At 40.3% G+C, this 27589-nt stretch overlaps 1 protein-coding gene across 1 annotated transcript in view; it reads left to right on the forward strand.

The window, feature by feature from the left end:
- lrrc8c (leucine rich repeat containing 8 VRAC subunit C) overlaps positions 1-26945 on the forward strand; it is a 30225-nt gene extending 3280 nt beyond the window's left edge. Inside the window, exons 2-3 of the mRNA XM_042005601.1 lie at positions 15785-15927; positions 24362-26945. Coding sequence (XP_041861535.1) covers positions 15790-15927; positions 24362-26605 — 2382 coding nt within the window. The 5' untranslated portion in view covers positions 15785-15789 and the 3' untranslated portion in view covers positions 26606-26945. The remainder of the gene's footprint in view (positions 1-15784; positions 15928-24361) is intronic.
- Positions 26946-27589: the final 644 nt, after the last annotated feature.

Here is a 27589-nt window from a genome sequence, read left to right on the forward strand (position 1 = left end):
TCAGTTTCTTTTTTTGATCAAGTGTCAACAACAATCGTTTGAACCTGAGTAGCCAACCAACCATCCTTTTCAGTTTGACCAATGAATGATCAGTGAAGCTCATGAGTGGATCCACCTGGTCACTGGAATCTGTAGCATTCACAGTCGCAAAACTCTTACCTCAAAATAACCTCCAGGGAGCTTACTCAACCCATCTGGATTTAGTGGCCACTAAATCTAGATGGGTTTCTTGCAGAAACTTAGGTCCAGACACCCATGTATCAGTCTTCTGGAAAGACTGCATCGGTCCCTCTGAAAGCATAGTCCACTGGGTTACTGTGGGCATCAACATACCACCGCTGGGATGATGTGGACAAGGTGAGCATCTCTGAGACTCTATTCACCACAAAATTCTTGAACCTTGATGTTTCATTCTTGATATATTTCAAGACAGAGTTACTATCCGCCCAGAAAACAGACTCTTGCAGTTCCAACCTTTTATTGTTTGGCATCTTAAAATCCATCTGCATCAGAGGTAAACCAATGATGTAGTGACCATCTTCCAACTTGACTGACTCTGTGACCAACTCCATGAAGCGATGATCTTCCCTTGATCATCCAGGCTGTTCATCTTGAACACATTCAGGAAAATCCATCTGCCACAGATCATCAAGCCTCGACACAGATATCCTGTTAACAGTGACACTTGTATGCATATTTCCTCGGTCTCCACTATCAACTCTGAGTGGTCCATTTACTGTCCATCCAAGGATTGTCTTAATATGGACCAAGGATTGTCTTAATATGGACCAAGGATTGTCTTAATATAGATGAATATTGCCATGATGTAAAGGCATGCTGCACTATGTGTAAAAGTCAGGTAATTCACAAAACACGTCTTCATCCAGTCCAACAATCTCCAGGTTTGAAACATTACTTCCAACCACCTTCTCCTGACCCATTGTCAGCAGAAGGATGCTAGTTCTTCTTCCGGTGATATTCAATTTCCTCATGAGCTCTTCTGTGCAAAATGATACCAGCTACCAGGTTCTTTGGCTCTTCTTGGACTTGACTCAAACTGGCAAAATCGACAAGAGTACAATCCCGCTCGCTGGCCCCAGTTAAACCACTGGATTGGACAGAAATTGAAGCCCTTGCACTTGTTGTCTCAGCTCCTTCCTTCTTCTGAATCTGACCAGTTTCCTTTCCTTGGAGAAGACATGTAACACTGTGGGATGTTTCGAACCACACACTTTACAGTGACGTCGTCTTCTGCAGTTTTTACTCATGTGTCCAATGCACAGACAGCCAAAACAAACCCCTTATTCTTTCAGAAATGTCATCTTCTCCACGTGTCCTCCTTTCCAGTAGAGGACACACAATGTCCTGGGGTCTCATTTATAACCGTTGCGTACGCACAAAATGGGGCCTGAAACTGGCGTACGCCTCTTTTCACGCAAAGGTTGTGATTTATAAAAAACAAACTTGACGTGAAAATGTGCGGTCTTTCACGGCAGCGCTGACCCATGCGTACGCTGGTTTTGGAGGCTGGGGGAATTGGCGACACAGATGGAGAGGTGGGGAATTAACAACACACTGCATCCAGAGTCCTCTTGTGGCAGCGTGGGGTCCTGTCACCATGTCTCCAATTAATTTTGCGCTCTGGCTGTATGACCGCAGATGTGATTTCGGCTCACTGGTCAGCGTGCATGACTTCAACCCGGCAAGAGTTCATAACCCGTCTCCGCTGTCTATGCGTCCTGCTACACTCTTCCACATCCAATTTCTCTATATTGCAGGAGAACAGGCCGACATTAAAAGGCAATTTGCAGCAATGTCCGGTTTTCCTAATGTAATCGGCGCAATTGACTGCACTCATGTTGCTATAAGGGCCCCATATGTCGATGAATTCATGTATGTCAATAGGAAGCATGTGCATACTATCAATGTTCAAGTCATATGTCAATCCAACATGATGTTGACAAATGTAGTTGCACGATGGCCTGGCTCTACACATGATTCTTACATCCTAGCGCAAAGCAGTGTAGAGAAGAGACTGCAGGCAGGTGCTGTACGTGATGGCTGGCTTCTTGGTAAGACAATAACTTTATATTGACAACCAGCTTAGCCAGATGCAGACCACTGATGCACTGTTTCATTGAAATGCAGGGGACAGTGGCTACCCCCTCCGGCGCTGGCTCCTGACCCCCTTCCCAAACCCCCAGAGCGCAGAGGAGACCCTGTTCAATACCGCTCACTCCCGTGCGCGCTCAACTGTAGAGCGCGCCATCGGCCTTTTAAAATGCCGGTGGCGGTGTCTGGATGCGTCAGGGGGTAGATTATTGTACCATCCCCAAAAGGTGCGCAGGATCGTGAGGGCGTGTGGCGTGCTGCACAACCTGGCACTGAGGCACGGCATCCAACTACCTCCTGGCCTCCCCCCTCCTCGGAATGCCGACCCTCACCCACAGCCCCCTCCCAGACACAGGGAGTTCCAACACGGGGCACGGCTCCGTGAGGAGGTCATGCAGCGATTAAGCAGACAATAAGGTTCACTTTTTCACAAGCTCTTTTAATGTGTTTGAAATGTCGAACATAATGTCACACAAATTATGCAGTGTTGTTCTGATTTCCTTCAGTTCATTGATGGTTTCTTTTTGATCTCGCCATGGTCCGCTCTGTCCCGCTCACAGAGTTAACTGAGGTAACTATGTGTTGCCACTCACGACACTTACTCTTATTTGTCACGCCACTACTGTGGCTACCAAACAAAATAATTTTTCGACTCTCCACCTCACTCACTAATGCATCGATTCCTGCCTCTGTGAAGTTGCGTTTTTTGGTTCGCTTCCCTGCGGTTGCCGTTGTTCATGGATCACAACATGGATCAGCTGGCTCATTTTAATACACGCTGAGGTACTTTGCATTGACCATTTATGGTGGAAAGTGGGTGTGTAGTGGGCGGAACATGAGCCAAATTCACCTGCGCAAACTTCAAGGACGAGTGTGATTTATAAAGGGGAAATTGCTTGCACCTGTGCATACGCACGGTTTTATAAATCAGAATATTTTATGGCGTACGCCAACTTCCGGTTTTGGGCGTAAGTACACTTTTAGTAAGAATCCTACGCACAGTTTTATAAATGAGACCCCTGATCTGCAAAGACAGCTCTTAACAACAAGCAGTTCTGGCTCTCTCCTCATTCCAGGGTCTTCTTCTGTGTCGTTTCAACAGTGGTAGCAAAGCTACTTCTTTTAATTTGTGAGTGTGGCTGTGACTCCCATCATTCCTCCTTGGTGAAAAATAAGAATCTTGAATATCACCAAACAGTGGGTCACTCGCAATCTTCACTTGCTTCTCAATAAACTGTACAATATCCTGAAGGATAGCTCTTCTGTAAAACTTTTCCTGTGGATCACAAACAACATTTCTCCACTTGTCTCAGTTTATATGACAATTTCCTCATAATCATTTGCATATTACCAAGAACATCCAACTTATGCATAAATTCAGTGTCCACCATAATATTGCAGCATTCTCTAAGCAAAACACTGTATGCTCGCAAGGCTTTTATATCTTCAGACTTTATAACAAGCCAGAATGAAACTTTTTCCTTGTAAGCAGAGATTATTTTCAGTGAGCTGCCAAAATGTTCTTGAAGTAACAATTTTGCTTTAACATATTCAGGTTCATTGGGCACGTGAAAACAGCTTCTCATTAGCTCACAAGGCTGACATCTGGTGTATTGTTTCAAGAAATACAGTCATTCCTTTGCACTGTCTTGTAGCTTCAATGCTATGTTGAAAGGCACTCATAAAGGTCCTGTACTGGAGGGACTCTCCATCATATATTGGAATGTGGAAATAAGGACTGTTGATTGACTAATAAAGATGTAATTTCATCTTGTCTTTCCAACACTTAAATTAATTGCCTGTTCCCACCATCTGATGATGGATGTGTTTGATGTGTTAATTGGGAGCAGGTCTGATTCATAGTTTGAATTTAACCCGATTTGTAGATGTGGCTTGAGTCTGTCCTTAAACTCGCTTTACTTTAGGGCCGGCATCCAGATGTGCATAAGCCTGCCAAGCTGGAACACTGTCATGAGATTGTTGTCCAGTTACTAAAGGCACAAACATTTTAGCATCACCATTTAATGTTTGAGATTTCTTTGTTCTTTCTCAAAATAGGAATTCATTCTATCTGGTCCATTTTGTGAAACATTTGTTGCTTGAGAACAAACAGAGCCCAGCTGGAACACCTTTACTTTAGCCATTGATGCTGCTATTCCAGTCTCTAAATTCAGTTCTTCTTTCTTCTTCCTGAGCTGTTCCACTTGCTCTTCCAAAGCATGCTTTTGTTTCAACATTTTCTGACGTGCCACTAATGCAGCCATGTCTGCTTCTGCTTTAATGCGTGCTGAAGATGAAGATGAGCTACTCTTAGATGATCTGCCTCCCCTTGATCCTCAGCTTCCCACAATGGAAACACTGTCTCTTGGCTTTACATCATCTACAGCCACAACATCATTACACTTTGAGTTCTGAGAAACACATGATTTAGTTATACTTTTATCTGCAGAAGATTCAATACAAGATGGCTGAGACTGCTGTGGATGAGAGGTTTCCTCTATCGTGGCAGCTGCGTCACTGCACAAATGTCCATCTGCATTTGAAATCTGCCGACATCATCTAAAAATGCACTGAATTTATAAATGCTTGAAAACCACTTATTTTGTTTGTCTTGTTCATCTGAACAAGACTGAACAATCTTGAAGTTTTCTTTACTTTGCATAAGTTCTTTGATGGGTTTTATCGCAGCTTTAATTTCATGAATCTTTGTTTGAAGTTCCCTTTGAAGCTTTTCAATCTTATTTTCTAAAGCTGTAACAGTGAGCTTTTACTGTCTTTTCTCATCTTTGTCTTTAACACCAGAAATGGATTTGGATTCGTTTGACTCCATTTTATTCCTTTGGTGTGATGAGTTAAATGTCCGTCTTCACACACATGCATCTGTTTTTTATATATATATATATATATATATATATATATATATATATGTATAATGTGTGTGTAATATTGTGTGTGTAATATATTTATATATGTAATATATACCTGTAGAAAAGTGACGTTCAGTGCAGTTTGATTTTTTGCATTTTTTTCTTGCTATAACGGTATTTGATTTTTTCATATGACAGCCTGTAGAAAATGTTTTCAATTAAAATTACTCTGAAAAAAGTGCATATAGAGCCATAAGAAGTAAATTCAACAGATCTGAAAAGACTTTTTTGATTTTTTATTTAACTAACTGAACTAACAGGCTTCTTTAGTTCCAGGTTCAAGTGTGCAGTAAGGTATTTTTAAAAGGTTTTTAATATACACTGAACCAGTCTGGACCTCAGCTTATTTTTTTCTTTGTTTGTTTGTTTTGTTAAAGTTCAGTGCTAAAAACATTTTGTGAAAAAAATCGTGCCAGAGAATTGAGATCTCAGTTCTGAGCAAAAAAAATCGTGATTCACATTTTTTCCTGAGTCATGCAGCCTTAGCTGCTATCATATATTAGTGTTCTGTTGGGAATAAAACATGAGTTGATGAGATTTTGAGAACTGTATTGATTCTCTTTTTGGGGGTGCATTTATGTTTTGTTTAGAAATCCTCCTGAATAGGTTGACTCGCTTAGCTCTCCAGCAATTATTTAAATGTTTTCTTTGTTGCTGAGTCTGACGCCAGATTTTGATACATAAATGTTTTTCATTCTGAAATAACAACTACAGATGATTATTGAAGTAGCTGTTATCATCCTTAACAACATGACCTGTCTCATATTGAGCAGGTCTTTCGTAAGGTGAGAAGAACTCTGATCATTGGGAGCATGAACAAGGAATATGTGAGGGTGTCCTGGAAAGTGTGGTACCAGGACGTTAGTGTTAGATCCTTTGGGGCCTATCAGTGGGTTGTGGAATTGGATTTTCGAGGACTGGGATCTCTTTCCAATGAGCCCATCAGACTGATGAGGGGGGCTGTTGCCATATCAGGACCGGAGGGAGGAGCTGATCTGCAGACATGTACTGTAGGTGCCAAGTGTCAAACAACCATGTGAATGCCAGGATGCCGGTTTTCCCAGCAGAACTTTGCACTGCTGTTGCAGCAAAGGCAGTTAAATCACTTTACAGCATACTTCCAAGGCATGTGAGACAGGTGTTAACTGCTGGAGAGTTGCATTATGGGAAAATCAAATAAATGCCTGAGTCTTGTGGCAGCTGTACAGAAGTGGGGAGTTATATTACTGAACTAGTTTCTTTAAGACAGCAGCTGTGTTTGTAGTGCTGAGAGAGACATAAAAATGATCTTGTCTTAATCAGAGTTTCCATCCTGCAGCCTTGAATAATTCTGCAGAACATCGGAGATGGAGGCTGGTTTTCTTTATCTGTACTTGTGCTACAGTGTAAAAATACATGCAGGGCGAAGCCTGACTGCAAAATGCACGTGTAGGATGAGCATTAAACATGTCCACCATGCCTACTAGTTTCTTTAAGAATGCAGACATATCATGTGGAATAATCAGTGATTAATCAGCCAGCATCTTGATTTGTCTGAAATGGAGCAAATTCTCATTATTGCGTGTATATTTTAGAAACTTAACTAGCAATTTGACATGTGTATGAGGAGCAGTGCAAAAATGTTTTTATAAAGCTGCGTTGAGGCGTAGAATGAAACCAGTATGAGTTTTTCTATGGCTGAAGTCAGTCTATAGAAACAGTTAGACAATAAATTATACAATGTTTATGCTTATTGGGAATTACAGCATCACATGCTAAATTGTTTTGCAAGAAATACACATCAAAGTTATATATTTCAATAATGATATAATAAAAAAGCATCCGTGCTCTTTAGAGAAAGGCTGTTCTTTGGTTAGGATTATGGAAGTGATTCTGTACCTTATTTCAATTTAAAATGGATTAACAGAAATGCTTTTTCATTTTCAGAGTATAGCTGCTTGTTTTGACTCGTAAATAAAATGAATAGTAAATAATACAAACTTATTTTCATTTTCTTCTCCAAGACTGCTCATTTTGTAACTTAATTAAAATGATAAAGAAAAGGACATTTAAGATTTAACTTTCCAAACATGCCCCAGCAAACAGGTACCAAAATTCAATTTCAAATGTCAAATTTGAAAATTAAAATGCATTAGCAGAAAGACTTTTTTATTTCAAGGTCAAAGCTGCATTATTTGACTCATAAATAAAATTAATAATAGATCACCCAAACTGCATTTTATTTTCAACTTCAAAACTACTCTTTTTAAGGCACAACTAAAAAGAAAACGTTAAGGACATTGCTTTTTCGTTTTCATGTCTGCCCTGCAAAACATGTTGCAAAATTCAATTTGAATTCACAATCCCAAGCGGCGCAGGACAGTGACGTCAGTGGCTGCTCCTCTTCTTCTTCTTCTTCTAGTTCTTCGGCCCAGTCTGACCGAGCTACACATCTATGGTAGAGGGCGCTGTGCATATCTGACACTGGAACATGAGAGAAGAGTAGAGATTGAAAGTTGTGTTCGTACCACAGACTGTTAGAAACAGCAGGAAGAGCTCCATCATGTCCAAATCTATGCCAGAGCTGCTGAGGGAGGCCGCTCTGAGAACGTGAGAGAATGGTTGTGCTACACTCTCCGTTCTGGCCAGGGAAATTGGTTACCTGTCAATCAAAAGGACACACCCCTAATTATGCCAAATTTCAAGATTAAATGACATCCAAATGGATGAGTTAGAAAAAAATCACTCCCCTCACAGTTGTCATGAAGGTAAACTTGACCTATTAATCCTAAAATGGATTTTTGTACCAGGCTTTAAACATGTTTATTTCTGCTGTGAAGTTGGTCTTTTTAACATGGGAGTCTATGGGGATGGACCGAGGCCAGACCGGGCTTCACATTTTACCGCCGGAGTTTGCCGCTTGGTCCAAACCTGCTGTTTAGGACTGATTTAGTTGCCGTTCCAGGGCAGCTGCGGCCTCCCTCAGCAGCTCACGCAATCACACAAAGCAGCAGTGGTTGGACAGCTACTCAGACCTCGGCTGTTCTCTAACAGCAGCTGTACCCACGTTGCCAGTTAACAGAAAAATGTGTTGATCCATACCGTCAGTAGTCTCACAGTCTGATTGACACATGGAGCAGTTTTATATGGAGACAGAAAAGTGCCACAATGAAAGACATAAATGCAGCACTATCTATCTGTCTGTCTGTCTGTCTGTCTACATAAAAACATACAATTATTTCACAGTTAAATTTACTCTTTTTATTGTGCAAATAATTCAAATTATGGGGTACATAGTATATGTATATACAGTGCAACTGTGCTGTGTCCAGTTGTAACAAAAAGAAACATAAATAAAGTTAAACAGAATGTTACAAATTCAGATGGCTAAATAAAAAAAAATTTGTTTACATTTCTGAATGAAAAAAATGTGTTGGTGTACAGATGCCCTATATACCTTATGGGAATAATATAGATAGAATATATAACATTATAAATAAATAAAATACTACTACTACTACTACTACTACTACTACTACTACTACTACTAATAATAATAATAATAACAAAACACTTGATAAATAAATGGATAAATAAAAAAAAAACTACTACTGCCACCATTTTTACTGCTAATAATAGCAATAGTGTTAAAAAATACCCATAATAATAATTATTAAAATATTTCATGGTCCTCATGCTGCAGTTCGTCATAAATTAATTTTATTTGTCAACCTCAACCATCAAGCCTGGTGGGCGGGGCTAATGTTGGGCGGTAACCATGGCTGTGGTTACTTTCGTCTGAAGTTAAAGTAACTGATGAAATGATATTATTCTTATTACTTTTCTAACTTATTTATTTTATCACCATAACTAATATGTATCTCCAACGTAGAGATAACTACTTCCGACTACTGTGTCGGAGTATTTCCAGCGACTCTGCAGGGATCTTTTATTTGGGTTTAGTTTGTAGGGAGCAGGGTAACCAATCAGATGCTATGATCTGTTGATGAGTTGCAGTGACAGTTTATAAACTCATCATCAACTTAGGAAACAAATAATTATATATATTTTTACTTTAGTTTCAATCATTTAAATTACTTAACAAATTAAATAAGTTATCAATTTAATAAATTATTTATAAATTCATTTCCAATTTTGTATTTTAATATATATATTTGATTAATTGCATATGTATGTATTTCTAATATAAATTACACATTTAAGTAGTTATTGATTAATTTACTTTTTCAATTATTGTGTTTATTTCCAATATTAATAAATTATTTACACATTTTATCAATTATTTATTGCTGCGTTTATGTATTTCATTGTGGCACTTTTCTACTTCCATAGTGTTACGCATATTACACTTGTTTTATTGTCTGTGTTTCCACAGCAACAACACCGTTCCGCCAAGAGATGCAGCTGCCTTTGAACAGTTGTTAAAAATAAAAAAGATTATTTGGCAGCGACGATTAATTGTACTATAAATCATATTAATTGGGAATAAAAGTCACATTTATAGAGAACGACCAAACAATTGGAACCAAAAAAAGATTTCCCTTTTCATCATAGTAACCAAAAAAATGTCTCAGAGAAGAGAAAAAAATCAACACCTTAAAACAATTTCAGTGAGATTATTTCTTGGCACACACACAACTAGCTTCAAGACTTTCTACAAGTGGATCTAAGTTAGAAAAACACATTTCTGTACCTCGGCTAAATGTTCCACGACCCGTCATCTTCAGCCATTAGCAAACAGTTCAGGATCTCTAATTGTTGTTTTAAAACCCTCCTCCTGGACACTAAGATAGAAGAATCAATAGACACATTCTTGAGAAAACGTAATTGAACAATGGAAAACATTACCTCTGTAAAAGCCCCTGCTTTTAGAAAGCTACTCAATGCCTTTACTGCTAACATGATTAATAATGGGGCTTTTATCTTTGGAGTTGTGGAGCTGCAGATGAAAGCCAGTGCATCATGACTTGACATTTCAGTAATTCATGCAAAACATCAGTGATGTAGACTAAGTATAATGCTGTTATTTACAGTTTATTCTGTACAGTTTCACTTAAAAAAGAAAAGAAAAACACACCACTGAAAGTGTTCATCAGAGGCCTTTTCTGTTATAATGACTCTGCAGCCAATTCAATGCCAGAGATTCATGAAACAAGATATCTGCAGCTATAGCACTTTACAGAAGGTGACCAGAGAGAGAGAGCGAGAGAGAGCATCAGCCTCTATTTCATGCTAGCGCTGCTAACAGTTACATTTTTAGGTGGTGTTTACCTAGATCGATGATGCTGTGTGCATCATCGATCTATGCACAAAGTGCTGAGGTCTGCTTTTGTCAGTCGGTGTTTTCCCAGATGTGGAGCTAATTTGCAAACAAGTTCATTTTTTGAAAACATCCACGACACAATAGACCCTCAAAACTGTCATTTTTTTCTATCTTGCTGTGGTTGCCAAGTTTTTAATACTTTGATTAGTAATCTGCATGTTTATAATGTCAAAGCTGTAGAAATGTTTGAGAATACACTCATTTACCCACTTATTCATTGTCCTAAACAGTTGAGTTTTGTATGTTTTTATTATCATTTATTTATTTAAGAGGGCAATCCTATATTACATTTACCTTTTAGTAGTTAACTAATGTTTATGTCTCTTTTTCATATACACTCTCTGGCTACTTTATTAGGTCCACTTGTTCAGTTAACTCAAATATCTAATCAGCCAATCACAGGCCAGCAACTCAACACATTTAGTCATGTAGACATGGTGAAGACCACTTGATGAATTTAAGTGGCTTCTACTGTGACGTTCATTTGAATGCATTTCAATGTTATTTGTATAGCGCCAATTCACAACAACATAATCTCGGGTACTTTTACAGATACAGTCTAATTCAATACAATTTATTGTAGTCCAGCTACAATAAATAAAAAGTAAAAATTACTGGTGTCAGACAGGCTGTAGTATTATATTAAATGATATCAAACCACCACTAGTTACAACCAAGATGTGCAGAATGCCATCTCTGAGCCTGCAACACAGCAAAAGACATCAGATGCTAGGCTCAGAATCTGGTGGAAACATCATGAACACATGGATCCATCCTGCCTTGTATCAACGCTTCAGGCTGCTGCTGGTGTAATGGTGGGGGGAGATTTTCTTGGCACATTTTAGGCCCCTTAGTACCAACGTGGCCTGGTTTAACCAGCACAGCCTACCTGAGTATTGTTGCTGACCATATCCATCCCTTTATGACCACAGTGTAACATCTTCTGATGCTACTTCCAGGAGATTCTCATCATGGATGCAGCCGACAAATCTGCAGCAACTGTGTGATGCTGTCATGTCAAAATAAAGCAAAATCTCTGAGGACTTTTGAACTGTGGAGTTCCGCTGTTGCAGAAAATGTGCTATTTAAATAAACTTGAACTTGAATGTTTCCAATACCTTATTAAATCTATTCCACTAAGAATGAAAGCTGTTCTGAAGGAAAAAGAAGGTCCAACATGGTGCTTGCAAGGTGGACCTGATAACGTAGCCAATGAGTGTACTTGTGTGTTCATATTCAAGTCAAACATGAATCTATTTATCCCCATGAGAGCTGCCGTATGGTGCTTTTCCATTATATGGTGCAATCCAGAAAAGTTAGCTTTTTATTTGTTTGTTGTTGTTGTAGGTAGTTCTATTCGAGCAATTTTTAACTACGGTTTTATTTTATATTTTATTATTGGTACTATTTCTACTGAGCTTCCAGGAGTAAATCAGCCAATACTATGATGTCAGACACTGCAGAGCATTGACTGATCAGCCTCTAAGCACTCACCCACAGTCAGAAGCACCAATCATCTCTGATAGACGTGCGAAAAGCGGCTTATTACTGCCTGGAGTATGTTCAAATATTTTAAGTATGGTTTGCATTCAGAGAGACCTCATAATATGCCAGGAAGTTTGATAAAAGTAGCGAACTTGCTAACAAACTATTAGCTCTGTGGGTAAAACCGATTCCTGCATTTTAAACACAGTCAAGTTAAAGCTTCAGTTATATTTAGCTGTACCTCTCCACTTGTATGGTGACTGTTGTGTTACAGTCATCCCACTCACACATTCCTTTAAAACTGCAGACATTAGTCTCTACAGCTGCTGAAGTGAAATTTCCCCATAAGTCTTTCCTTACACTGAACTCTAGGAGGTATAATCTGTGTGTTATGGACTGAACACAAATGTGGGAATGAGGTGCTAGCCTTGCTTTGTGTGCTGTGACCTCATCGAGTAGCAAAAGCAGCTTCCAGTACAGGAATTTTTAGATCATTTCTCTGTGCAGAGCAGCTTCAACAATGGGATGTTGGTTTCCTCATATCAGGGTCGGCTGTAGCTCAGGAGGAAGGGCGGTCGTCAATACATAACAATTGGAAGGTTGGTAGTTCACATTCATGTTCCAAAGCAGCAGGCACACACACACACACAAAAACTAAACAAAAACACAGCTCTTAGTGTATAAACCTGCAGAACAATGCAACAACTCAGTCAGCATGCAGAATATGAGGAATGAGTAGTGACCAAAGATGAGTGTGATCATACAAATGTGACCAAATGTGACCAAAGGTCAGAGGCAGACCAGCAGGCCTCGAGACCCAGGTGACCATAAGCACTCCTGGAGCATGAATTCCTGCCACCACACTAAGAAGGCACAGGAAGGCTACAGCAGGCCAAGCTTGGCAGCTGGCGACCCCGCTGGGCACCGGCCATGCAGGGTGGGTAGAGCACAGGGCCCCCAATGTCCGAGCCATGCACCCCAGGCACCAGAGCATCACCAACCACTCTGCCCTTCCTCCACTAACCCATGCCAACACATATCACCCACATACACCCCCATCCTCCCTCAATCACACACACCCCCCCACCATGATGAGCAGACCGGGCATCCCCTAGAGCCAGCAGCTCCACAGCAATGCAGCCAGCCAGGACTGCAGGTCTATGGAGTAACCACCTCCCTCTGCCCCCCAACGGCATCTAGGAAACAGGGTTGTGAGAGGACCCTGTTGCCCTCGCCTCTCCTCCTCATGAATGTTGGTGGTGTGTGTTTGCAATTAAAATTGAGGGACAGTAACCAGGCTGTGCTGGGAGTGAGGCCACACGAGCAGCCTCGCCAAACCGAACAGCCCCACCCTACATGCCATGCCCCCCAGCCACTATATAATTACTAAGAAGTGTTGTATGAGGGATTGGGGCCTGCACTGCTTTGAATGATCAAAAAGACTGGAAAAAGGCTGTTGTACAGTCCATGTACTGTTCATTTTAGGCCTTTCAGCAACATTTCTAATAGATTAAAAGCAGCACTTTGACATGACCAGTCCCAAACATTAACTTTCTTCAACCAGTCTTCAGCTTGTGTGCTGCTGGTTATTATCTTGCTACATGACTCACTTTTTCTCAAAGTAACAAATGATGTCCTGGCACATACTTTTAGTTTCCATTTTGTATGCTGGCATGATTCAAGATTAATTTCTTGAACATGACTCTCCACTTCCCTGCCTCTTGACTCTCTGCACGGGGAAACTAACAAGCGGTAATCTAGTTTTTGGAAAAAAACCCAAGGTTAGGACCAACATGCAATGATATTGTTTCTGTTGCAGGTGTCAAAGTTTGGAATTACTATCCTGATAATTTTAAAATGTATGATACTATGTTAATGTGAGATTGTAGGATGACCTTTTACAATACTAGCTGTTACTTAGCTGTGTTAGACACCTCAAGCTGTTGCCTATAACCTCAACTGTAACTGGTATGTATGATGCGTTTATTTTCTTTGTAAATTTGTATATAAAATGAGTAGGTCTTACACACATCGGCTTCAGCCAACACCCATTTGGTTTAACATGTCATGTTTCGCATAGTAAGATGAACCGATAAAGCAACCTCACTCATATTGATTCATCCATTCAAATTACTGCCACATGGTCACAGTAGGGGCAGCGTAGGGACCAGTTTGACCGGATGTAAGGTCACAGGGTCGTTAGTGGTGAAACTGATGCACAGTTTAGACGTCCAGAATTACCCACACCAGTGTACCATTGCTGCTGCGAATCAAGCACTAACCTCCTCTGTTGTCGCCATGTTTATACTTTGTTGGGACCCCACATGTTCAGCAATTCTTTCTGGTTTGAGTTCTCTGGTGCCCTCTAGAATTGGAAGGCAGTCATTTTGTATCCGGATGCATCAGGTCACATGACAGAAGCTGTGACCAATAGAGCGGCAACAAACAACAACAAATAACCCTAACAATGTATGTTTAGCATGTAATCATGTACGTCAGTTCTAACCCTAACCACATATTCTTAATGCTGAACTGTAATGATGAGTGTGTGAAAATGTGGGATGCTTGAAAGGTAATGCAATTTGTCCCATTTACATTGTATTTTTGTCCCATTATTGACATTATGGAAGAAGAAGAAATCTTTGTCAGAAAGCTAAATATCATAGGAAAAGATACCAAAAATAGATTTTATGTTTTTGACCCATCACAAGTTACAATCATTAGGAACTGTAGGCAGCCATATTCTTGTACCCAGGGGGCATTTTCTCAGGGTCCCATGGAGATTCATCTTCCTTGCAACCCAGACTGGAAACTGGGTATTCAAGCCCCAAGTCCACTTCCCTAAGCTCTAAGTCCCCACTACCCCAAACAGATCAAGAAACCTAAGTTGGCGAAAATAAAATAGACAGCTACAAGGTGGCGGTCCAACAGGCCTTTTTTAACTAAGACGTGTGACGGGAACGGAAAAGATCTGCACTCAGGACATTGAACTCTTAACACTGAGCTTTCATCCACATTACTTGTCAAGAATGAAGATCAAGAAGTTCTGGTTCTGTTCTGGGGTTGGATCTGAAGCTGATTGTCCAGACAAGAATGCAGCAGAAGCTGCTGAACATGATGGACAATTCTTCACGCCCTCTACACAACACAGCCAGAGGCTTCTTTAAGTAGCCGCAAGACAGAAAGATAACAGCCATCACCCTCTGGATGACTGACAACAGTTACATTTACGTGGACAAAAATTTCACCTATCCCCTTGAAATCAGTCTGACCTGAGATTCCAGCTGACATGTTTACATGGATGCTGGATAAAGTGATCTAATCAGTGGTACTTACATGATGGACAGACTTAATACAATCATAACGCTTTTGAAATTGCCAATGTCTACTAGGTTGGAAGCCTACTAGATTTTTTTATTTTTTTTATTTTAAACTTTTGACCGTCACTGCTCAATAATCCTTAACACTTGCATGCACAGACAAACTCCGCCACAAAACGGTTTGAATGAGTGTAGACGTGGTTAGTTTTTCCTTCAAATCTGTTCCGATCAGCTGACAAGTTTAAATGGCACATTTTTATAACGATGCTCGATTGGATCAAAAATGCTCCGTGTAAACATAGCTAATAAATCTAAAAAAAAAAAAAAAAATTTCAACATTATAATTTCCTGCTCGGGAGATTAATTATTTTTAAATTAATATAATCTATTGGCTTAAAAGTTACACCCTTGTTGGTCAGCTGCTCTCAGGGACAGTACAGTAACAGTGCTCTTCAACTTCCTACATCTGTACTTGTCCTCTCTGATTGTGGCCTGACGAAGTCCAGACTCTTTTAGAGCTGGTTCTGGAACCTTAATTAAACAATGTAATAATTCTTTCATCCCTATTCCATATGTCACATCTAAAATTGTGGGTTTTTTTTATTCTTTGCCTGCAGGCATCATGATTCCTGTGATGGAATTCCGGCAGTTCTCTGAACAGCAGCCAGCGTTTAGAGTCCTGAAGCCGTGGTGGGACGTGTTCACCGAGTATCTGTCTGTAATCATGCTCATGATTGGTGTATTTGGATGTACTCTACAGGTCAGTAACGATGTCTTTAACGATGATTTAATTAGAAAGAATTTTGTTGACTGAGGTCACCTTGAAGTATTTGAGTTACTGTTAACATGGTTCAGTCCAACTGGAACTGTAAGGGTAAAAATAACATATTAACCAGCATCTGACTTCATTTTCTTCTACCATTTAAACTTGTATAATAGGATGATAGGCTACTTCATTTAATAGGGTAGTTAATCATTGCTTTAATCACTCCTAGAATTATTTTACTCATTCCTAGAATTATTTTACTCATTCCTGGGATCACTTTAATCATTCCTAGGATTGACTTACTCATTCCCGGGATTACTTTCCATATTCCTAGGATTTATACTCATTCCTAGGATCGCTTTAATCATTCTCGGAATTATTTTACTCATTCCTAGAATTATTTTACTCATTCCTACGATCCTTTTAATCAATCCTACGATTGATTTACTCATTCCTGGGATTGCTTTCCTTATTCCTAGGATTTAGACTCATTCCTAGGATCGCTTTAATCATTCTCGGAATTGCTTTACTCATTCCTAGAATTACTTTACTCATTCCTAGAATTATTTTACTTATTCCTAGTTTGCTTTACTCATTCCTAGGATTGTTTTCCTCATACACAGAATTACTTTAGTCATTCCTAGGATTGCTTTACTCATTCCTAGACTTGTTCCACTCATTCCTAGGATTATTTTACTCGTTACTGTGTCTACTTTACTCATTCCAGGAGTACTGTACTCATTACTATGAGTATTTTAGTTATTCCTAGGATTACTTTACTCATTCCTAGATAAATTGAGCTGCTACCCTCTGTTTCTCACTGAAAGTAATGTGGTTTTCTTTTACATTTTCTACTGTGTTCCAGGTGAATTTACTCCGGACACAGTAAACGATATATTGATTCTGACACTTCTGTAGTATTCTCATGTTTTACCTTTCTGTAGAGACCAAGATTATATAGGCCTCGTGAGAAGAGGGTAAACACAAGTAATCAGACTAGCAGTGGTGAATAAAATACTAGAAACGTCTTCCATTTAAACATTATAAAGCAGAGATATTCATTACATTTACCTAACATGTTGTAGTTCCAGTTTAACAGGTTGCACAGTTCAACAAAACATGATTTCATGTAATAGAAGCAACATGTTCAACTTAAGACGATGTAACAGATACCCAGTTTGCTTTTTTGAGTGAGATGTCTCTACTAGAAAGGAAGTTTCAGTAGAGAGTAGAGACAGGAAAAAATACAGCTAAAGATATAAAAGCATTTGCTGTACTTGTGTTTTTTTCTTTTATAATGGCTAGAATAATTAAATTCAGCAGGGAAGGGCCACATGCCCTCCGATGGAACATTACTGCTCTGCCCTCCGCGTTGGCACCAACGCAAAAACACTAATTCTGTGCTTTTACAACCTGGCCTGTGTGCAGCAAAGGAAGCATTCACCCTATCAGGAGTTTAGCTGTGGAAACACCCAGACCCTTTCTGTAAACACAAGATTCCATTAAACTCCTGTGGCCTGCTCTTTGACTTCTCTCTGTGAGGAACGGGCACAGTTTTTGGCCACCATAAGCCTTTATAGTAGAAATGCTTTGGATAATACCAAAACATTTCGAGGAAAAATAACTATTAACAGGATATTTATCAGATTGGGTGCAGCCATTGTTTCCTCTCTCATCATAACAGTCTGGACATGATCTAAGAGTTGCTAATTGAGTGCACAATTAATTCTGCAGCGAAGTTTACATCATAGGTCAGAGCTGTATCAACACAGCTTTGTGTAATAATTTGTTATTATACTGCCTGACAAGGCGATTCCTTCACAGTCAGCTAAAAGAGAGCTCAAAATACACATCGTTAACTTTCTACAGTTTGAATTTGTGTACTGCTTTAGTTTTCAACTAAAGTGCTGGGTATCTGAGCTTCAGACATTTAAACAAACTGCGCAAAAATGCCTTCAATTAAAGGTCTGGTTTGCCACCAGTGGTTTGAAGCGCCCATTTCCTGTTGTTGCCATCGCAGTCAAGCAGCTGCTTTTCATTATTTGTGTTTAAAGTAAACAACATGAGTGTTCGTTGTGTACTGATTCTGACTCATGCCTACCTTTCTGCACGTTTTTCTGCCCTCAGAAAACCAGTCAGGGGATTAACTGATTCATGTAAATGTGACAAGTTTGGGTAACTTCTTCTGAAACCTGAGTCAGAGGATTACACTAAACTTCCTTTATAAACATAGATGTTTGTACCTTTTTGCTCATTCATGCATCAGCATGGTAGTAACATTAGTTTGCATATTGGGCTCAGTATCTCGTAACATCGAGTTAAACTTTACAACCTGATGCATTTAAAACAACCATTCAATATCAGGATCTATCTCACACTTCGAGTATATTTAGTTCTTTTATCATCACTGCACAAAATATGGCAAATTTTGAGAGGTGATGACATATTTATTGATATAAACAGCACGATGTGACAGTGCTGACAGTGTGATGCAGATACTGTCCAAAACCAAACTAATTGTGTGTAATTACATGTCCTGAGTGATCCTCAACCCTGGTACTTAAGCCCCACTATTTAGCAGGTATTAGATGTCTCCCTGCTGCAACACACCTGATTCAAATTAAATTGATCTTTGACAAGCTCTGCACAAGTCTGCTATTGAGTCATAAATTTGAGTCAGGTGTGCTGAAGCAGGGAAAAGTCTGCAGGATAGTGAGCATTGAGGACTGGAGTTAGGGATCCCTGTGGTACACAACATGATACATATAGTTAAGTGTTTCCACAAAGGAAAACCTGCATACACTCATGTCCTCTGTTTAGTTTTAAGAGACTGTTGTCTTTAGAACGTCTTGGATGTTAGACCATCTTTTACTGGACCGGATCCAGAACCTTCTCTTGCTCTTTGCAACGACCATGATCTTCTTAAAATTTGGAACAATTTCCATCCGTTTAGGGCATTGTTGAAGTTCATTTCCGTCTCGGTTCCGGAGCTTGTGCTGCTCTCTGCTCTCACACACATCTGTGATGACCTTATCAAAGAGTGATTTGATAATACACAAATAATATTGTTAAGAGGGACATTTATTGCAAAATTTAGTTCTTTTAGCCAAGAAGGCGCATATGGCCGATATGGTAGAAATCTGTCCCACATTCAACGCAGCATCCATATATGTCCTTTATCGCTTTAAAATAAGAATTATTGAATGATAATGTAATAAAAACGAACATAAAAATGGTTATATTCCAGCAGCTGGGGCACCAGAAAAATACTGTGGAAAAAAAAAAACAAGAAAAAGCCAAATTGTAAAATTACTGTAAAATTCTGATTAAAAAATAGTTTATACCTTCACTTTTACATGACATATTTTTGTTTTTTTTCTGCTTTTTAATGATAATTGAAAGACATATAAGAGCAATTAAAGGGCATTATAGATACTGGTGGTTATACTGGTGAGTATCACATTGATTTTTGGCCACTGATGTGAAACTGGAGACAGAGTGGACATTTCCCAACCATCACTGGGCTGGATTATACCATCTTTATTAGATGCCATCTCTGTTTCCGGAGTATATTCTGTTCCTCTGAACAAATGAACACCAGGCTGAAGTCAAACAGGAAAGAACTGCAGTGATGCTGGGAAGTGTTTTTTTTTTTCTACCAAACTATTTCTTCTCCTTATTTCTGATAGTGATCATTCTTTACATCATAAATCATTAACAGTGCTCCTTTCTCTCTGCAGCATATAATCTGGTTTCTTTTTTATTTGTTAATTAAATCATTTTTACACTATATATGAGTGCATTATTAATTTCCTGCACTTAATGTGCATTAGTATATTTTTATTTTCATTTGTGTAAAAAGCTTTGCATTGTCCATTGTCTCATGATGAAATGCACCTTATAAATAAATATTAACATACTTAAATGAGTGAACTTAACAGTGCTTGTCTGGCATCTGGCAAGATTTAGTTTTTCTTTTGCTCTGCTCTCTGTTTCTCTGGAAAGGATAGACAATAAATCTCAGTGTGAGTTGTAAAGGGATGTGTTATTACTAAATATGGTTAAATGAGGGTTCTTCTCAATGCAAATGTCCATGAACGGACAGGAGATTGATGCTTTGGCCCATGTGGGATTTACTAACAGATTTTTCTTACTGATTTGTGGATGACTGAGCATCACATTTTTGATAGACACAGTTTTTCTTAATATTTACACACATTCAAAATGTTAAATAAATAATAAATAAAAATGATAAATCAAGGTCCAGGATATTGAAGCTATTAGCCCCTATAGCCCCGTTTCCACCGATGCGTGGCATGAAGGGGTGGAGCTTGACACACTGCAGTCCGTTGATTGGTTGAGAAAAAGAGTCACATCATGTGCGACCTGGCATATGAGCAAAGCAGGGACGGCTCCTTGTTTAGAGCAACATATTTTCTTCTGTTGGTTAAATCCCAGTTTAAAATGCCGTTACGAAGCACCACCAAGAAAAAGAACACACACTTTTGGATGATCGCCATTCTCCTCCTTTGTTTCTGAGTCGTGTTTTGGTTCTATTTTGAGGAGGGCGCAGCGATGGCGTCATGCTGTTACGTAGCTCAGGCATTTGTCGCTATCCGGTTGATACTCCGCCTCTCAGGTAAGGCTACAGGTGGGTGTGGGAACGAGATTACAGTTTACAAACCATATCCGTACCTTAACCGTCCCGACCTGCACCCGTTGGTGGAAACGAGGCTTTTGATCTTCTTCTTACTCTCTTCGGATCCATCAATAACCTACGCAGATACAGTTGACTGTCCAGTTTTATATGTCTCAGTGTGCTTCGTTTACAGCAACCAAAAAGCTGATTGTTAAACCGTAAACAGTTACTGAAATAAAATCCCTCAGCAGCAGAAGAGAGGGGTGCAAGGACTTCATTACAATGGAGTTGTGACAAAATAATAATGCAGAATGATCTAGATCAGTTCAAATAATGTAGATAAAAATGATAATTGTGGCTAGCTTTTTGCTGATAATATAAACTAATTAAATAAAAATCTACCCAACAGAGTTCCGTTTATTTGGGTTGCTTCTTGTGCTGGTGAGACAGATGATAATATGGAAGCTTCTGTTTATGGCCAACTGATGATTAAGATACAGATTTGAGCTCTGGAGAGTTATCGAAGGCCTTAGGTGTTCATTTTCATACATTTCTATTCTATTCTATTCTATTCTACAGTCATTTAGCAGAGGCTTTTATCCAAAGCGACTTACATTTGAGAGGAAGAACAACACAAGCATGAATTCAAACAAGATGGGACGTCATAATTAAGTGATAGTCAGACCGCTTTTGAGTCCAGTTGGACCCAGGTGCTGTCATGTAGTGCTAGTGCAGTGCATATAATTTTTTTTTTTTTTTTTTTTTTTTTTTTTTTAGTCATTTTATTTAAATACAGGATCACGATTTCATCACACAATATCAACTTGGTCATAAGTGCATGATTTCATCACATAATATCAACTTGGGCATAAGTGCATGATTTCATCACACAATATCATCTTGGGCATAAGTGCACACAGCTTCTTCAGTACTTGGTTGAGCCAAAAAGCTGGACAAATCTTTCTGACTCATTTAGTTAAGCTAAATGTGGAAATGCTCCTTAAACAACTGAGTCTTTAGCTTGGTCTTAAAAGTGGATACGGACTCTGCGGATCGGACGGAGTTTGGTAGATCGTTCCACCACCGGGGAACAACAGAGGAGAAGAGTCTAGCTACTGATTTTGCGCCACGTTGTGGTGGGAGCACTAGGCGTCTTTCGATAGGGAGTGTAGCTCTGGATTAAGGAGTGAAGGTAGACCGGAGCCGTTTGGGTTATTGTTTTGTAAGCCAGAAGCAGAGCTTTGAATTTGATGCGTGCTGCAACTGGAAGCCAGTGAAGAGCAATTAGCAGTGGAGTGACATGAGCTCTTTTGGGCTGGTTGAAGACCAGACGTGCTGCTGCGTTCTGGATCATCTGCAGAGGTTTAACTGAGCATGCAGGCAGGCCAGCCAGTAAGGAGTTGCAGTAGTCAATGCGTGAAATGACCAGAGCCTGGACCAGGAGCTGGGTCGTGTGTTCAGTCAGGTAGGGTCTGATCCTCCTGATGTTGTAGAGAGCAAATCGGCAAGACCGGGAAACCGAGGCAACATGGTCCTTAAAGGTCAGCTGGTTGTCTACCATGACACCAAGATTCCTGGTAGAAGATGTAGGCACTAGTGTGATTGAGTCAAGCTGCACACTTATCTGTGGTGGTAAAGAAGGACTGGCTGGAAAGACAATAAGCTCAGTCTTGGACAGATTTAGCTGAAGGTGGCGATCCTTCATCCATGCAGAGATATCAGCAAGGCATGCTGATATTCGCATTGAGACAGTTGTGTCATCAGGTGGGAAAGAAAGGAAAAGCTGAGTGTCATCTGCATAGCAGTGGTAGGAGAAACCATGAGAGCTAATGACTGCACCGAGTGAGGAGGTGTATAGGGAAAAGAGAAGTGGGCCGAGCACCGAGCCCTGAGGCACCCCTGTTGTCAGCCCATGTGATCTGGACACGCCCCCTCGCCAAGATACTTTGAATGATCTCCCTGTGAGGTAGGATGTAAACCACGAGAGGACAGATCCTGAGATGCCAAGCTCCAAGAGTTTGGAGAACAGTAAATGATGGTTGACCGTGTCAAAGGCAGCCGACAGGTCCAGCAGTATAAGGACTGAGGATTGACCAGTGGATCTGGCAAGCCGTAAGGAATCAGTAACTGACAGGAGAGCAGTTTCAGTAGAGTGACCTTGCCTATATCCAGATTGATATGGATCTAACAGGTTGTTGTCTTGGAGGAACTGTGAGACCTGACTGAAGACGGCACGCTCTAGTAGTTTAGACATGAATGGAAGCAATGAGACTGGCCGGTAGTTTTCAACCTGGGCTGGGTTGAGTGTGGGTTTCTTCAGCAGTGGGGTAACCCGAGCTTGCTTGAAGGCAGAAGGAAAGACACCGGATTTAAGAGAGGAGTTGATAATATGAGTTACTGCAGATTTGACTGTAGGTAAAATGCTCTGCAGGATGTCAGAGGGAACAGGATCAAGAGGACAGGTTGTGGGTTTTGAGCGGACTAGAAGTTTAGAGACTTCGTCCTCATTCAGACAGCCGAAAGAGCAGAGTGAGGCACCAGTAGCTGGTTTGGTAAGGCTGAGTTGGTCAGGCTCAGTGAATTGGTTGCTGATGGTAGCAACCTTTTCAGTGAAGTAGGAAGCAAACATTTCTGCAGTCAGCGTAGTGGGAGGCTGAGCAGGTGGTGGAGATAGAAGAGAGTTAAACACCATGAACAGTTGTCGTGTGTTGGGAGCATTGCGGATCCTGTTCTGATAAAAGGCTATCTTGGCTGCCTTTAGGCTGGATGTGAGATTTCAGACTGAATACGATCCATTTTGCCCAGAAATACCTGCATTTTTTTTTTTTTTTATTCAAATGATAGACAAGGCTGCATTTTTATTCATGCAGGGCAAAAGTAAGTCTGAATGTGGCATTATCACGTAATACATACATGTATCTCCTAAATACTTGGGAAAACCTACTGCCAGATAATAAACATTGGATATAAAGATAATACACAGGATTTTTTTTTTTTTTAAACCAGGATAGGAAATAAAATATGGCGGGAATAACCAACACCAAAGTGATGTAACTGATAAAAATTGAAACAGCTGATTTGCTATATTTTTTTTTCTTTCTCAAAAAAGGCAGAACACCTCAAGAAATCAATAAAGATTTTGTGAAACTAAGGACCTTTTAAAAAATGTTCACAACATCAAAATAAGCAAAGATAAATGCTGATGGAAACACCAACTGACAACTGCCTCTAATTTAATGGGAAAGGGCTTAAAACTGTAATCGACAATGCACATGTGATAAAGGTAATACTTGTTCATTATGGCAATATGTATAGAAAAAAGGGAGTTATGAGAATGTCAACAATAGTCTATTAAGAATTTCACAGAGAAAGATAAAATTTATAAGTTAAATATTTACTTATTTAAATTAAATGAATCTCCATCACTTTCCTGTGTTGAATCAGGGAAACATCTAAAACTTGCAGGACAGTGACCCTTGAGGACCGGAGTTGGTGGTTCCTGCTTTAGGGTTTAACCTTTATGATGGATTAGTGCTCTCTCTAAGATGTCAGTTTCTTCATGCATTCATACATTGATTATTAAGGCTCCGAATAATGTGAGTTATGTCCTATGGCCTTGACAGTCGACATTCTATTCTATTCTATTCTATTCTACAGTCATTTGGCAGATGCTTTCTCCAAAGCGACTTACAGCTGACATGTTAGCTCTGCCACCATCAAAACTAATTGCTGTATCTGTCTGGTCATTTTGTTAATCTTCTTGTTCTCTTTTCTTACTTTTCGTTGCAGGTAATGCAAGATAAAATCATATGCCTTCCTCAGAGACAACTTCCTCCAGACAACAGCAGTCAAGTGGAAATGAAGCCGCTCTTTAATCTGCAGTCCAATACCTCAGCTGTTAAAGAAATGTCTGGCCTTAAAACTTATCTGGATATTCAGCAATACAGCTTCATCAATCAGATGTGTTACGAAAAGGCTCTGCATTGGTATGCCAAGTACTTTCCCTATTTGGTTCTCATACACACTCTGGTTTTCATGGTGTGTAGTAACTTCTGGTTCAAATTCCCTGGCTCAAGCTCGAAAATAGAGCATTTTATCTCAATGCTTAGCAAGTGCTTCGACTCTCCCTGGACCACACGAGCTTTGTCTGAGGTGTCTGGAGAAAATCCAGAGGAGAAGGATGATAAAAAGAGCAGGACATCTCTGTCCAATGTTGCGGTGTCTGCTGGAGAAGGCAGTCTGGTGAAAACACAGTCCCTCCGGTCGATCCCAGAGAAGATTGTTGTTGAAAAGACATCAGCAAGTGTTCTTGATAAAAAAGAGGGTGAACAAGCGAAAGCACTTTTTGAAAAAGTGAAGAAGTTTCGGCTGCACGTTGAGGAGGGAGATATCCTCTACATTATGTATGTTCGCCAGACCGTGTTCAAAGTGCTAAAATTCCTCGTGATCATTGCCTATAACAGCTCTCTGGTGAATAAAGTGCGGAATAGAGTACATTGTGAAGTTGACATCCAGAACATGACTGGCTATAAATACTTTATGTGTAATCACACCATGGCTCATCTGTTTTCTAAGCTTTCTTACTGTTACTTGTGTTTGGTGGCCGTCTATGGACTGACAAACCTCTATACCTCCTACTGGCTGTTTTACCGCTCCCTCAAGGAATATTCCTTTGAGTATGTGCGTCAGGAAACGGGCATCAGTGACATCCCAGATGTCAAAAATGACTTTGCTTTCATGTTGCACATGATTGATCAGTACGACCCGCTGTATTCCAAACGATTTGCAGTTTTTCTGTCAGAGGTTAGTGAGAATAAGCTGAAACAGCTGAATCTTAACCATGAATGGACTGCGGACAAATTGCGCCAAAGACTCCAGACAAACACAAATAACAGACTTGAACTTCAGCTCTTCATGCTCCCTGGTTTGCCCGACACTGTCTTCGAGTTGACGGAGTTGCAGTCGCTCAAGTTAGAGATTATCAACAATGTCACCATCCCTGCCTCAATCTCTCAGCTGGAGGATCTTCAGGAACTCTCTCTTTACCAGTGCTCTTTAAAGCTGCACACAACTGCCACCTCCTTCCTCAAAGAAAACCTGAAAGTGCTTCGAGTAAAGTTTGATGATAACAGGGAACTTCCAAACTGGCTGTACAGTCTGCGCAACCTAGAGGAACTCCATCTCACAGGGTCACTGAGTCCTGATGCCTCAAGGAACATAGTTCTGGAGAGTTTGCGGGAGATGAAGTGCCTAAAAACTCTCTCCCTCAAGAGCAATTTGACCAAGATACCCCAGTCGATTGTCGATGTGTCAAGCCATCTGCAGCGCCTCTACTTGCACAATGACGGCACAAAACTCGTGATGCTCAATAACTTGAAAAAGATGACCAATCTGATCGAGTTGGAGCTTGTTCATTGTGATCTGGAGCGTATTCCACATGCCATCTTCAGCCTGACAAGTCTGCAAGAGCTTGACCTGAAAGAGAATAACCTTCGTTCTATTGAGGAGATCATCAGCTTTCAGCATCTTCGAAAGCTCACTTGTCTCAGACTTTGGTACAACAGCATCATGTACATCCCAGAGCATATCAAAAAGCTCAGCAGCCTGGAGCGCCTGTACTTCAGCAACAACAAGATCGAGATACTGCCTTCGCACCTGTTCCTGTGCAACAAGCTGCGCTACCTGGATCTCTCCAACAACGACATCCGTTTTATCCCTCCAGAAATTGGAGTCCTTCAGAGTCTGCAGTACTTCTCAGTCACTTGTAACAAGATTGAAATCCTCCCGGATGAACTGTTCTTTTGCAAAAAGCTCAAAACGCTAAAGTTAGGCAAGAACTCGCTGTCTATACTCTCACCAAAAATTTCCTACCTATCTTTGCTGACCTACCTGGAGCTCAAAGGCAACCACTTTGAGCTCCTGCCACAAGAGCTTGGCTGCTGTCGTGCTTTAAAGCGCTGCAGCCTCATAGTGGAGGAAACACTATTTGAAACTCTGCCTTCAGATGTCAGGGACCAAATGAAGGCTGAGTGAAGTGCCTTACTGTAGCCACAGTGCCTACTGTTTGTTCTGTTTGTCAGTTCAGACCATTTCTGTGAGGTGAAGCCATTAGAATACAAACATTACTTTTTTCCCCTCAATTTCCTACATGGAAGTAGTATGGCATTTCAGTAGTTGTTATACTTTGTGTGGCAGTGACAGACATAAAATATTAAGTCACAAAAACTTTGTAAATGAGTAGTAGTAGAGTACTTTATCTTTCTTACTAAAAGTTTCAGGGAAAGATTCATATTAATCTCATATCTGCTCATTTAATATTAATGCTGTATGCTAGTGTGTCCTCTAGGTTTTTAGCATTGGTGGCAACGTTGGTGGTGGCTGATTGAGGGGGGGGGGGGGGTGATGATTGATGGCGGCTGCTGTCACATCGGTGGGGGTGGGGGAGAATAGAGAGAGGATAAAATTAACTTGACCTTCTTGGGAGGGCAGGGGTTGCTGTTGGGGGTGCAGGGCGCCCTTTAGTATAATGGTTGGGGAAACATTGTCGTCTTTTGCATCCTTTACATGTGTATGTTGTTCCATTTTCAGAGAGTTTGTGAATATGTAGCCAGTACCACCGGAAAGTGTCGGGGGCAGTGATTATTATAGCAGACATGCAACCAGAAAAGAACAAATAAGATGAGCTGTGTTGTATTTAATGGCTGCACAGAGCCTGCCGTTATCAAGATCTCCTCCACTGTATTCATGCTGCTGTCGAAACTGACATCTGGACTGAGGTGATCTCTGAATGCTGCACTGCCCTCTAGTGGATTTATTGCCTAACAACCACGGCACTACGTGGGCAGTGATGTCTGACGTTTGAAACAGACATACCTATTTACATACACAAAGGGAGCATAAATGAGTTTATTCAGTCAACACAGGAGGAAGCAAGGCAAACTCTTTCCCTTTGCAGTCTTTTAGCTAAGCTAACTGGCTCTGGCTTCTTACAGAGTATGACATTGGTCTTCTCCATCT

This window comes from Melanotaenia boesemani, chromosome 14 (genome assembly GCF_017639745.1).
Source record: "Melanotaenia boesemani isolate fMelBoe1 chromosome 14, fMelBoe1.pri, whole genome shotgun sequence".
In the NCBI taxonomy this organism is placed as follows: Eukaryota; Metazoa; Chordata; class Actinopteri; order Atheriniformes; family Melanotaeniidae; genus Melanotaenia; species Melanotaenia boesemani.